Source organism: Eutrigla gurnardus (genome assembly GCF_963514095.1).
Source record: "Eutrigla gurnardus genome assembly, chromosome: 2".
NCBI classification, from domain to species: Eukaryota; Metazoa; Chordata; class Actinopteri; order Perciformes; family Triglidae; genus Eutrigla; species Eutrigla gurnardus.
In genome coordinates, this window is record NC_139916.1 from 20571769 (window position 1) to 20585464 (window position 13696).

Below are 13696 nucleotides of genomic sequence, written 5' to 3' on the forward strand. Positions count from 1 at the left end.
ATGTAAGCAAGCCTGAGTGCATGTGCACGTATAGGCCTGTATGTATTGCGTATCTGCATTTGTGCAGCTTCTAAGATCCCATTGCTCATTCAAGCCCAACGACGGCGAGCACATTTTGTCTCCCTGAGCCCCGCATTGTGTTGGAATGGTCACACACACGCTTGACGTTATATTAAGGCATTGTTTCAAAAGTGGTTGCTTTGCTCCTCTTTTTCTGCTCGAGAGATTAAAAATAGAAACATTCCTGTTCTCTGAATGTACTTTCCCTCCAGGAAGTGTGCAGTTGTTGGCATCTGACATTGGCTACACACCATCACGTGGCATCTTCTTCCCAGGCTGCCATTGGCTGGCACCTGTGGGGCTCTGTGAAGAAAAGCTTTTCTGACAGGACCCAGAGGAGCCCAGAGGAGTTGCTGGGAACCGGGAGAAGGACAACGTCGGTGGAACCAGGAACCTTGAGAGGAGGAAGCAAAGGGCAGCACAATCCACAGAGATGATCACGTGGCTTAAGAGGGGGAATGAGTGAGGGGCAGCAGAGAACAATGATTTGCAGCGATGACCCCCCAGAGAGCATGTGTCACCATCATATAAACTCAGCTGATATGTAGATATGTTGTCATCCTATCTCACTGTTCCCCACCCCTTTACATTTGGTCTCACTCCATGTGGGGTTTGAAATACAATTTCTCGTTGTAATTTGACTATTGACTATTGATTCAGGTGTTAAGAATTTCAAAATAGTTTAATAATTTAAAAAAATCATCTCTGCTCTACTGTTTTTACTTAAACTATTGTCTAATAAAGAGGATGGAATGTCATATTAACCATGCTATAGAGAAGCTTTCATCCTGCATTTATGGGGAGACATTGCCCCCTGGTTTTTAATGTTAATAACACAGCTGGCCTGTAACATAAGGATGTTCAAAATGGAGAAATGAAACAGCGAATGCGACACATGCAGGATTATGCTTCGCATATAATTATTGTTGTGACCGGAAATCGGACGGACACGTGTATTATTTTCATTCAATTTTGCTTGTTACGTTGATTTCCTCACTGCTTCCCAAAAAGAACAACATTGTATAATTATTTTGATACCCCCCCTATCCAATGGAACATTCTGGACTGCACCATATATGGGTGTGAAACAACTTAATCTGTGAGCAGTTTCCTCCTCTCATCATCCGTGTACTCTGCTGCTTTAGAAAGCTTGGTAACTCTGATATCTTAATAGCTCGAGCGCATTTTCAAAATGAAAGCTGACATGTCTTTCTATGCGGCTTGTTTTCTGATATGACATATAGTTTGAACAAAAGGTCCAAGACAGAACAATGTAACATGCTTTCATTTGGCTCATATTCTATTGATTCTCTGCAGCTGTCATGTTCAACTCAGCATGTGACCAACGGAAACAGGTCAAATGTAGCATCACAGATTATCCTCTAGATGGCAGGCCAACTCTCCATAATGATAATCCCATCAAATGTTGTTTTTCCCAAGCATGTTTGTGCAAAGCCATTCTAATTTATTCATATTTAATTTTGCTCAATATAAATTAGTGAAAATGTTTTGTTTTAAATTGCAGGAAAGTGTGAATGTGTCCTGTATATTTGGTGTCACTTTTTTATCTGCACAATTTCAAACTCTGTAAATAGGTCATCTTAGATTTTAGAAAGGAAATATTATTCCAGATGTTTGATTTCATTTTCATGGTAGCAGCTTGACATACATAACACAACAAATGCTATTCTGTGTGTGTGCTGATGAATGACTTATGTTTAGGAAATGATAAAGGGCATCTTTCTTCCGTTTTCTCTCTGTGTCTTTCTTCCTGTTGTTATCACTAGCCTAGCAAAAGCTAAGACTAAAAGTTGATTAAACTTATGACAGTATGATGAAGGATGGAGAAAGTTATCACTATCCATGTGGGCTTTTTAAAAATGCTCCGCTGAACAGGAGGAGCTGGTCTTTGGACTAGTGTGGAGTTAGCAAAGATGTCGTAATGTATTTGCTTTTCTCTGTGTTTTGCTGTTTGATTGTTTTTTTTCGTGGAATTTGAAATTATGTTGTTTTATGTGCCTAGTTTGATGTAAATAATAACAAAAAGGATTCAACGATTCAGATGATATCCATTCCACATTCCCTCTTTTGTTCTGTCTTTCTTTCTTTTTGTCTTGTTAATTCTCCATTTGTGAACCACCGTCATCATCTTTATTTTATGTTACATTTCTAACAAATGTAGGGCCGGTTCAAGCATGGGCTTTGACAATAAGGACGGGGTGTTTGGTGTGAGTAAATAACAAAGAAGATACAGCTTTCCACCCATGAGCTATACCCCATCATATCCCTGAGAGTCACAGGGAGCCAACGCCAGCTGACACTGGGCGAGAGGCGGGGTACACCCCGGACAGGTCGCCATTTGAGCACGAGCTGACACATAGAGGCAGTCAACCATTCACACACACATTCACGCCCACCATCAAGATCTGAATTATTAGTTTAGACAGTGAACAAGCCAAGGGGAATCAGGGTGAGATGCTTTAAATGTCCCCCTTCCTCCTCCCAGTTATCCAGCAGGCTGCCACACCTCCAGCGTCCCCGTCACAGAGCAACCAATGAAATCAGTGGCATTTGATTTTAGCAGTAAAACCCTGCTCACGTCACTGGATTCCTCCTCCTCCTCTGTGTGTGTGTGTGTGTGTGTGTGTGTGTGTGTGTGTGTGTGCATCTATGTGTCTGCATGTCTGACAGGATAAATCCAGCTTCTCTTTTATATCCTCTCTCTCTCTCCCTCTCTCTCTCTCTCTCTCTCTCTCTCTCTCTCTCTCTCTCAGTCTCTCTCACACACACACGCACATACACACAGGTGCTGTTCTCTGGCAACCCTCACTCTCTCTCTCACACACACACACACACACAAATTCAGAACACACAAACTCAACTCGAGGATCGCAGTTGGTTCACTTTTCTGGTGTGAGGAACTTGACATTTTGCCTTCATGGAGGATTACCACAAACCAGACCAGCAAACAGTGCAGGCGCTGAGGAACATCGCCAACCGCCTCCGAATCAACTCCATCAAGGCGACAACTGCAGCCGGCAGCGGGTGAGTCGACATGACCTCTAATGCTGTGAATGCGATGCAAACATTCAAAAGGTGTGCAAAACACAATGCAAACTTCGTATTTCCTCGCAGCGTGCATCGATTGGACATCAACAGTCACATGTACTGGTCTACACACACGAATGTACAGATGCACACACAGACATGCAAGTGAAAGGCCAAAGAACAGCATGTCCTGCCTTTGTTCTCCTCCTTTGGTGTGCTGGCAGAATCATTCATTCAACACACACATGTGTAATAATTTGAGCTCTTATCAGTTAAATCATTGAAGTATAAAATATCTACATTCCACAAAGTGTATATATTATTCCGCTTTATAGAACATTTATGTGGTTTAAAATATTTACACCGTGTTGCAGAAATGTCAACGCATCAGTTTATCCTTTTGTGTGAAGATTAGTTAACAAAGACGCGTCTAAAATAGTTTAATCTGGGCTGATATTAAAAGTGAATAATGCATTTTTTTTTTCAGATGATCAGATTTTCATATTCTGGAGAATAATTAAAAATGTTTATCATCTTTGGTCTTATTTCAAAATCATATATTTACTTTTTTTTTATTGTTTGACATTACAATGTGCAATGCTGGTTGGGTTGTGTTACAAAATGATGGCATATTTCATGGTTTCTGCAAGAAAAGTGCTTTAGAGGTGTAAGTGAAATCTTGTATATCATGACCTCTTATAGAAGATTGCTGTTGCATGTCCCATGTGAAGCTCATTGTCTGTATATTTGAAGAATCAAGAGGGTTGTCATATATGATCCCAGTTCCCCATTCCACAGTTGTGCAGTGACTAATGGGAACAAAGAGAAACACTGATTAACATTTGTTACAAATGTTACCTAAACTATTTCAGCCTTCTTCGTATTAATAACGGCATTATAACTTGTTCATGTGTTGTATTATTATTGAGTGAAATACTCCAATACCCTCAGACGTATAAAAGGCCAATAACCAGCCATTGATATCAGCGCGCCAAAAATACTTCCACTACGAGCGCTGCATGAGGCACTCTGTGGTTAAGTGTTGGTGGGTGCTTTAATGTTATAGCTCGGTGGTATTTTGGCATCTTAATGGTAGGATTCCACTTACAACCACTTCCCTGTCTAATCTGTGGAGGTCGTTTGAGTGAAGAATACAGCAGGCCGTCCACGTGACTCTGTGACGTCTAATACCACTAATGGTCTTTATACATTATTTCAATGCATTTACAATATTGATTACAATTTGGGTTTTTCCAAGAATTTTAAAAATAAAGCAATTTTGTTTGATCACCGATTACAAAAAGCTGCCCATATGTCCAGCTTTTTAACTTAAGGTGTATGTGCATAGTAATATGCTTAGTATTCATAAACCAGATTTTTTTTTAACTATATGCTCTCACATGTGTTGGAATTGTCTGTGTGTTTCTTTGTGTGCACGTATACTTATGGCTGACACATGGCTAACAGCACCATCTCCTCTGTCCTACAGACATCCTACATCATGCTGCAGTGTGGCAGAAATCATGTCTGTGCTTTACTTCCACACCATGAAGTACCGCCCTGAAGACCCGAGGAACTTCAACAGCGATCGCTTCGTCCTGTCCAAGGTGTGTCTCAGTGCTGGACAGAATTTGACGCTTTCCTTGAACCACTACAGTGTTATATGACAAAGATAATGTTGCTTTATGATTGTTATTTTTCTTCCACAGGGTCACGCTGCTCCGGCCCTTTACTCCATGTGGGTTGAAACAGGCTTCCTGAAGGAGAGCGAGCTGCTTAGTTTGTGCCAGGTTGACTCTACCCTGGAGGGCCACCCGACCCCTGTAAGCTGTCACCTACTGTGCCACACCTCAGGAATCATCGCATGGAGCACAGTGTCCCAGACCTTTTTAATAACCTTTCATTGTGTGTGTGTGTGTGTGTGTGTGTGTGTGTGTGTGTGTGTTTCAGAAGCAGCAAATTGTGGATGTAGCCACTGGCTCCTTGGGCCAGGGTCTTGGTGTGGCGTGTGGAATGGCTTACACTGGGAAATACTTTGACAAGTCCAGGTAATCTTCATACATGTGGAAACACGAGTGAAAGAAATGACTCCAATTAAACTATTTTAATTGCTTTATATGCATTTAATTGTTGTGTTTATTTATTATTGTATTATTCATTATTGGTTGCATTTTATATATATTGCATTCATTTACACACTGACTCGACATCATGTTGTGTTGATGAACTAAAACATTTTTGGGATGCCTTCATTTATATTTTACGTCTGAATAATTCTTCTTTCAAGCGCTCAGTGATTGGGATTTTCTAGATTCTGTGGGTGTGTGCTGCAGCTACATGCTCTGCTCTCACGATTCTTCTGCTCTAATAATCATAGGCCCAGCAGTCATATCTCACTTACTTTAACCAACAAGGCTGATTTGATTTCAAATTCCATTTTTTTGTTATTCTATTGTTCTAATTTATTATCACAAATTCACAAAAACATTCCTTATTTTATTTTTTTTTTTTATTTGTAATAGTGGCAAAAAGAAAGCCAACACGTTACTGTATATAGAGGACATTTTGACTCATCTGGTAGATTCATATTTGACCCATATAATGCTATATTTATATTCATAGATAAAGTCATTTATTTATAAAATAAAATTATAATTTGTCCTGCTTAAAGACTCTAATGGGTACTTGGACATATTTTAGATGCAGGTGTGAATCTTGGCAGCCACACCTTTAGGGGCCTCAGGAATCTTTAATCATGCCACAGCTGGTTACCAACCCAACTGTCAGATCATGAAAGAGAATCACTGAGTGGAAAAGTACCAGAGAACATTTTCGTGAGATTTGAACCCCACCCTCATCTGAACATACACCCAGGGACACACACTAATTGCATAATCTCCCCCTGTTCTCGGACTCAGCTATCGTGTGTACTGCCTGCTGGGGGATGGTGAGATGTCGGAGGGGGCTGTCTGGGAGGCCATGTCGTTCGCCTCTTACTACCAGCTTGACAACCTGGTGGCCATCATGGACATCAACCGTTTGGGCCAAAGCGACCCAGCACCCCTGCAGCATCATGTGGAGAAATATCAGAAACGCTGTGAAGCTTTTGGGTAATAATGCATCAAACTGAAAAGTAGTGTCAGTGTCCTGTATATGCTGTGACGGATGATTATGTAGGCAGTTTATCACTAATTATTACATTTAGTTAACACTGTCCTGGTGTGTGTGTGTGTGTGTGTGTGTGTGTGTAGCTGGCATGCCATTGTTGTGGATGGACACAGCGTGGAGGAGCTTTGCAAGGCTCTAAGCCAACCACGTCATCAGCCCACTGCCATCATTGCTAAAACCATCAAGGGCAAAGGCATTCCAGGTAACCCGTCTGTCACTGTCCACTCCTCATCTGCAAATGCATTGCTCGCGCTCTAGCAGTGCATACCGCATAACAAGCCGGGTATCTAAATGTGTGTGATGCCATGTGGTCTCAGCTGCGGAGGACAAGCTGGGGTGGCATGCCAAACCTCTGCCCAAAGACATGGCCGAGATGGTTATGAAGGATCTGCAGAGCCGCATCATGAACAGCAGCAAGCACCTGTACCCTCCTGCCCCCGTGGAGGACTCCCCACCGGTCAGCCTGAGGAACATCCGGATGCCGAGCGCACCCAGCTACAAGGCTGGCGAAAAGGTTTGTCACCCGCACACGGGAACAGCATCTCTGCAGAGAGCAAACAGGCTAATTATTGAACAATTATGACAGCGTTTGTTAATGATTGTTTGTTTGGTCTGTCCTTCTTTACAGATTGCCACACGGAAGGCATATGGGATGGCATTGGCCAAGTTAGGCCGCTACAATGAACGTGTTGTGGCCCTTGATGGAGACACCAACAACCTCACCTACTCAGATATCTTCAAGAATGAGCATCCCAACCGCTTTGTCGAGTGTTACATCGCTCAGCAGAACATGGTATGATCCCTCGTGAATCTATATATTGAGTTGATTTCACAAATACATATTTTAAGGAAGGTATTTATGAACAAAGCCACCTGTATTCCATACATGGTGTTTTTGGCCTAATGTTCTTTTTTTCCCCAAAGTGTATTAAAAAGCACCAACAAAACTCCAATGTGGGGTTTTTGCTGACTATATATTTTTTTCTCAGCTCTGATTGGTTATGAGTACAACCTTGCATCTCACAGCTGTGAGTCTGAGCCTCTTATTTAATTATACATGACTTGTCTGTCCATAATGGGACTCATTTGATTTATAACGACCAATGTTGCTGCTACTAAACCCCCCTCCCCCTTCTGCCTCTGTCATTATTATATCTGAGTTGAGATTAATAATTTGGAGAGAGGCGATCAGACATTAATTCCTTATGCCGTTATGGCTCCAACAGCAGCCAACTCCAATGTAGGTCAGGCATGTGTATGATGATAAGCCGTCATGACAAGTGTAGTCAGAAGTAAAATATTAATCAGCGCAGAGGGTGGGACCATCTGGCTGAATGCATGAGAAAAGTCAAAGGTTGAATGACAAAAGTCTGTGCTTAAAGAAATGAGATGAAAAATCAATTGCATTTGAATCAAATTTGTATCTATAATAAGAATTTATCACAGTAGCACTTTCATGGATGCTTCGTTGTGTCTTTTGACAAAGCAAGGCACGTTTTGGAATTTGGGAGGGTTCTGGAGACAGGGCAAAGGAAATTATCTGCAAGAGGAGGTATGTCAGTGATTCTGCACAGATGGGAAAATAAGCTCTGGAACTTTGGAGGAAACTCTTCTCATTGACTCTTGACTTAACATGGTCTTTGGTTCAAAGAGGCCTTCAAATCTGGTTTGTGCCGCAGATGTTTGACCCTCTGGGTGATCTTGCAGGGATCAAGCATGGGAGACGTGCGGATGGTTATATCTCTTGTGCTGTTATGCACTGTATATATAGGTACTAAGAAAAAATACATTCCCCTCCCAGGTCAGTGTTGCCATGGGATGCGCCGCCCGTGAGAGGAACGTGGTGTTTGCTAGCACTCTCGCGTCCTTTTTCACCCGCGCCTATGACCAGCTCCGCATGGCAGCCATCTCTGAAAGCAACATCAACCTATGTGGCTCCCACTGCGGCCTCTCCTCCGGTAAGTACACTGCTGTTAATGAGCCAGGCACAGTACAACCCCTCTCACACACCCACCCAAACGTTTAATTCCTATCACACTGAAGCCAGACCTTTTAAAACGCCCATTTTCTCAGTCCGTATTCACACTATCCCTCATGTTGATTCATGTATAAGAATGAGTGATCTGTGTGTATTTGTGAGCGTGCCGTATTTCCAATCCTTTCACACTTTCCCTCTAATCCTGTGTTTTCCTTGCTGTATTTACCTCCTTTGCCTTTACAGCTAGTACTCAATCCTCCCCCCTTTCTCCCTTCCTGTCTGCCCTGGAAGTTGTCAACAGGGAACAGAGTGTCCCTCTGTTAGTACAGGTATACTGCATGCAAAGTCTGGCTTTATGTCTGTAGATCTGCATGCATCAGCTCACCTGACCTGTCAGTAGCCTTTTTTGGGGAACCTTCTCAATGTTGGACGTATGAAATCAGCTGAATGTGCATATTACAGGAGAGGAGGGCCCCTCTCTGATGGGTCTAGAGGACGTGGGTATGTTCAGGGCCCTTCCCACAGCAACCATTTTTTATCCTTGCGACGGAGTATCTACAGAGAAGGCTGTGGAACTGGCTGCATCCACAAAGGTATGTAAAACCTACATGCAATGCTCTTGTTTCCCAGCACATTTGCTGTCCAAATGCCCCAGTGGTGACCGTCATGTTTCACTTCAAAAAGGGTGTTTGCTACATCCGGACCAGCCGCCAAGACAGTGCCATTGTCTATAACAGCAATGAGGACTTCCACGTTGGACAGGCTAAGGTGAAACCGTCTTTGTGCTTTCTATAGCTGTTATATTTAGTGTTACGAAACTATACCTAAAAACAGAAAACCATCACTTCAAAATGATGTCAAATTACTGTAACCTGATACTCTCTCCTTGCCAGGTGGTGCACCAGAGCAAAGAGGACCAGGTGACTGTGGTGGCAGCTGGAGTGACTTTGCATGAGGCCCTGGCTGCAGCTGAACATTTAAAGAAAGGTATGTACATGGAATTATATATATATATATATATATATATATATATATATATATATATATATATATATATATATATATATATATATATATATATATATATATATACTGCATAATGTCTGACATATCCAACAGATACAAAATACAATATCTTTTAATCAAATACTGTATGACTATGTGCGATGATTGTTTATCAGAATTAGCACAAAATCTTATATTTGTTGAAATAAACTGCATTTTAAATTTGCTGAGGTAAAAAGTATAGCCGGATCCTTTAATGTTACCAGCTGTAGTTCTGAGTTTCTTCTATGTCGTTTTACTCAATTGAATGAACTGAATTTCCAGAGAGGATCTCTGTCAGGGTCATTGACCCCTTCACAATCAAACCCCTGGACATTAAAACCATCATCGACCACACACGTGCCACCAGGGGACGAATCCTCACCGTGGAAGACCACTATTATGAAGGTACGTCTCGGTGAAAGTTGCTCATACTGTTCAGCATCTGCATATTGTATGACCACCACCGACCTCTCAGCATAATGTGGCCGGGTCTCTGTCATTGGTCCGCATCCTCGGGTGTGTTGTGGTGGCATGTTTCCATTGGTTCAGTGACGGAGATGCGATGTGGTGGCATTTGCTTATTGGCTGTTGCATGTACTCATCATTGCAGACAAGGTACACGTATTGTGGTGCGTTTTTGTAAGTGCCAGAGCCAGAGCGCCAGAGCACTGTCAGATTTCCTTAACTGAGCATGTGCCCATGGGGCTCTGTGTGACCTAGTTAGACAGCTAGGCCCTATGCCTGTTAAGAGAAAGGGGATGGGTGATGACATGGACTTGACTAGACAAAGGATTTTGGGCATCCGTCTGACGCTGGGCATCTCATTCATTTTATGTGGACCAGATAGTGGTCAATGGCATGTTTGTAAGCTTTTCTCATCCTCTCTATTTACTGCACATGTGTTTACATTCAACCCAAAGCATCATTTCTGCTGTCAATAAAGCTCCAAAGCCTTTTGGGGAGACCGGGTGTCCGCTATCCTTCATGGAGGATTTGTCTTCCATCAACATCCGTCTCATGGGATTCGTTGTTGTTTCACAGGTGGCCTTGGGGAGGCAGTGTCCTCTGCAATGGTCAACGAGTCCGGCTTCAATCTGCATCGTCTGGCTGTGTCCCACGTCCCCCGCAGTGGCAAACCACACGAGCTGCTCAAGATCTACGGCATCGACCGCGACGCCATCACCCAGGCCGTCCGCAAGATGCTCAGCAGCTCCACCAACGCCAAGTAACTCTCTCCCCGCCCCACCCACCTATCTGATCACACCCCAGCAGATGAAACTTAAAAGTCCAGTATGTTTTTTGATTCACAAGACACCCAGCTCTTTAAATTCCTTCACTGTGAATGCCCCTAAGTGTGTACCGGAGTAACGTGATTTTGTGCTGTACACTTTGAAGTAGTCCCACATTTACCTTTCTTTCATGCGTCCGTCACACGACACACAGATACACAGATTCAAACACACACGTCAGAAATCCAGTTCAGTAATAAAAGTGTGGCCAACAACATGCTGTGTGATGCTCGTACGTGTTTTCTCCGTTTTTTTAAACGCTCTTTGATTAACTTCAACTGAAAATGTTTTTATATTGTTCTGATGTAGCTCTTGGGTGGGGCATAGTGTTAAAGTAGTTTATCGTGACTAATAGTGTCAGAAATGAGCTAAGTTGTTGTTTGTAGAAAGTAGTGGAGAAAAACAAACAAATGTAGGTAGGTCATAAAGAGCAGTCATTCAAAACCACATCCTCAGATCAGTTCAACTTTTGTGGTTTCAAAAGTCTTATCGCTTCTCTTCAGCACTGTTTTCTTTGTTACTGACTTTGAAGTTAACATCAACCTGCACATCATGTTCATTTGTGCTAGCCATACAACTGGACCATTACCAGCAGTGTGCTGAAAACCATTACGTGGACAGTGACATCATCTTTTTTTTAAACCTAAGGTGGAGGGCTGATGGCCCTTCTAGTGCAGATGGAGAATATGGCTTTACTGTGACAATGGCGCTAGAGTTACATCTGACTTGTTTACCCAAAAACACTTTCTTTGTTACTTGAAATTTTGTATGTACCCTACTTTCATGTAATAAAGTCATCTGCATTTGACTTTGCAATAGTTTGTTCTCTTTCCCTACAAGTATATTTGTGTTGAAGTGCGTAGGTCAAGCAGTATACATACACAGGATTGTGATCTTTAACTTTTAATTCAAACAGTGTCTATGTAAGTGATGCAAAACCATAATGAGTGACAGCATACATTAGTATAACACAATTCTTCTGGTTGTCACCGGCTTCTACCACCAGGGGCGCTGTCAGCTTCCTGTCCAAAAAGATCATAGAATTACAACTCAATTTTAAAAGTTATTTAAAGACACTGGATTCGACCTACAATAAAGCTACATAGACTGCCAATCTGGGAACAGCATGCAGTTTTAAATCAGCTTTTTAGTAAGCCCTCCTACCTTGGAGAGAGCTGTATTTATGTTTTGCTCCTATAACTGCAAACGCCATGATGCCACATCCATAAGACAGTGTGTAGACTGCAATGAAGCACAACATGTAACCAAAGAAGTATTATTTTGCCAAAATGTCTGCATATCTCACAGGTTGTAAAGTATGTAGCCTTACCATGATATGAGTAGAGGTTCAGGATGGCAACAAAAATTGCGAAACAAAACCCGCAGAAAACATCTAAAGAAAGTTAGAAGGTAATGTTAGTTTTTATAGAGAACAGATCTGAATGGTAATAATACATAATTAGGTTCCAAGTTCATTTTTTATCACATAGTATACCTCTTCTGTCATAGGGAGGGCCATTACAGCTTTTAGTATGGGCTGGCAGATCTGACAGGGAAATTATAAATGAACATTGATATCAAACAAGAGGATTAGTGGATCATCTAAAATAACATGTTTATCATTTCAGAAGAACTCCTTCTGTTAAAACATGACCTCAATACCTAATATGTTTTTAAAACAAAAGTCAGCTTACCAGCTATTATGCCCACAATCTGAAAGACTATGGTGAAAAACATGGCAAGAACTAATGGAACGATAAGTGCTGAAAATGCAAAACAAACATTCTTTCAAATTACAACATCTATTTTATAAACTTGAAATATACCAGCAAAAAAGAATAATAAAAAAAACAGAAAGGCTTGTTGATAAATTAGATCATTGTAAATGATCACACAAATACTTTATGTGTACTTACAACAAAAGGGCCTATAGAGTGCTGTTCCACATCCAAGACCGAAGCAGATTGAGTAAAAATGGTAATATTTGTCTGAAACGTTGAGAAGAATAAATTAAATGAGGAACTATCTTCTAAATAAAGGTGATTTCTTGTGTGCCACCATCAACATGTACATACAGTGTTTGTAAAGGCCAGCTTCCATATCCCTGAAAAAGATAAGATACACAGAGATAGATCAACACAAATAGCTTGGTGCATAAATACAAAGAGTTGCTAGAGAGAGAGAGAGAGAGAGAGAGAGAGAGAGAGAGAGAGAGAGAGAGAGAGAGAGAGAGAATATAGTAATAGAATGTGATAGAATCGATTAACATTACCACAGGTGAAAGACATAGAGACCCAGGAACACAGGTATGCACACCGTGTATGTTCAGCTGCAGGCGAATTATCCAGGCAGGTGTAGCAACAACAGGATAACCACTGAGAAGAAAACGTCCTCAACCTGGTCAAACCACTCTGCCAAGTATTAGACAGACAGGAGGAAAGTCCCAGATAAGAACCTTTTGCTTTCACATTCACATGTGTAACACTTTTACAGTCTGTCTTGAAGTTACAATAGGAGACAGTGTCAAGGCTTAATGACAATTGTTTAATCACATAGTTGACAGCTAGAATATACATTTAAAAAATGTCTTTGGCATATATATATATATATATATATATATATACACACAGTATATATACCGTATTAAATTGTATTTATTGTTTTTTTTTCTAGTGCCAGTCGCATGTAATTAAGCAACAACAAATAAGGCACCATACGTAAGGATTCAAACCCCAATCTGCTTTTCTGCATTTTATGTCCTTTTACATATTTTAGTTCAGCACTGTTGATCAGACAAAAACAGATACATAAAATATTCCAGAGATAATTTTCTATGAAAATAATGGTATACTCACAATATCTGTCTCGTGGCTACAGCTTCATTTTCACTATTCGGTCTCTAGATGGCAGTGTTGTATTAAAATGTTCAGTAGATTGACGTCGCAAAGCATTCTGGTACTTGCAGTTAATACCACAGCTGCATTACGTAGTCGTGGAGATACTGACATCACACCTAAAACTACATTTCCCTTCCCACTCATTCCAATTTGAATGTCCTCCAGGGGTAGCTTTTTCCAATCGATGATCTCAACTGAAGTTTCTCCTG

The 13696-nt window shown here is 41.3% G+C and overlaps 2 protein-coding genes across 3 annotated transcripts; one reads left to right on the forward strand and one right to left on the reverse strand.

Annotated features, from left to right (window-relative positions):
• Nucleotides 1–2845: 2845 nt before the first annotated feature.
• Nucleotides 2846–11387, forward strand: LOC311032700 (transketolase-like). Its single transcript, XM_084039672.1, has 14 exons — nt 2846–3105; nt 4598–4715; nt 4818–4931; nt 5059–5156; nt 6027–6218; nt 6360–6478; nt 6594–6790; nt 6905–7069; nt 8078–8234; nt 8717–8847; nt 8939–9022; nt 9148–9241; nt 9584–9706; nt 10343–11387. Exons 1-14 carry the CDS (start codon nt 2999–3001, stop codon nt 10528–10530), a joined length of 1887 nt encoding a protein of 628 aa, XP_083895798.1. The 5' UTR covers nt 2846–2998; the 3' UTR covers nt 10531–11387.
• A 92-nt stretch (nt 11388–11479) lies between these two features.
• LOC311031891 (uncharacterized protein) lies at nt 11480–13598 on the reverse strand. Of its 2 annotated transcripts, none has more exons than XM_084038446.1 (9): nt 13446–13598; nt 12907–13001; nt 12666–12694; nt 12507–12578; nt 12285–12353; nt 12086–12136; nt 11921–11983; nt 11755–11832; nt 11480–11612 (listed from the first exon to the last, which is right to left on the reverse strand). In XM_084038446.1, exons 3-9 carry the CDS (start codon nt 12688–12690, stop codon nt 11605–11607), a joined length of 366 nt encoding a protein of 121 aa, XP_083894572.1. In that variant the 5' UTR covers nt 12691–12694; nt 12907–13001; nt 13446–13598; the 3' UTR covers nt 11480–11604. The 2 variants fall into 2 exon arrangements, with proteins under 2 accessions (XP_083894572.1, XP_083894571.1); XM_084038445.1 differs by having other exon boundaries at nt 12863–13001.
• Between the last annotated feature and the right edge of the window lie 98 nt (nt 13599–13696).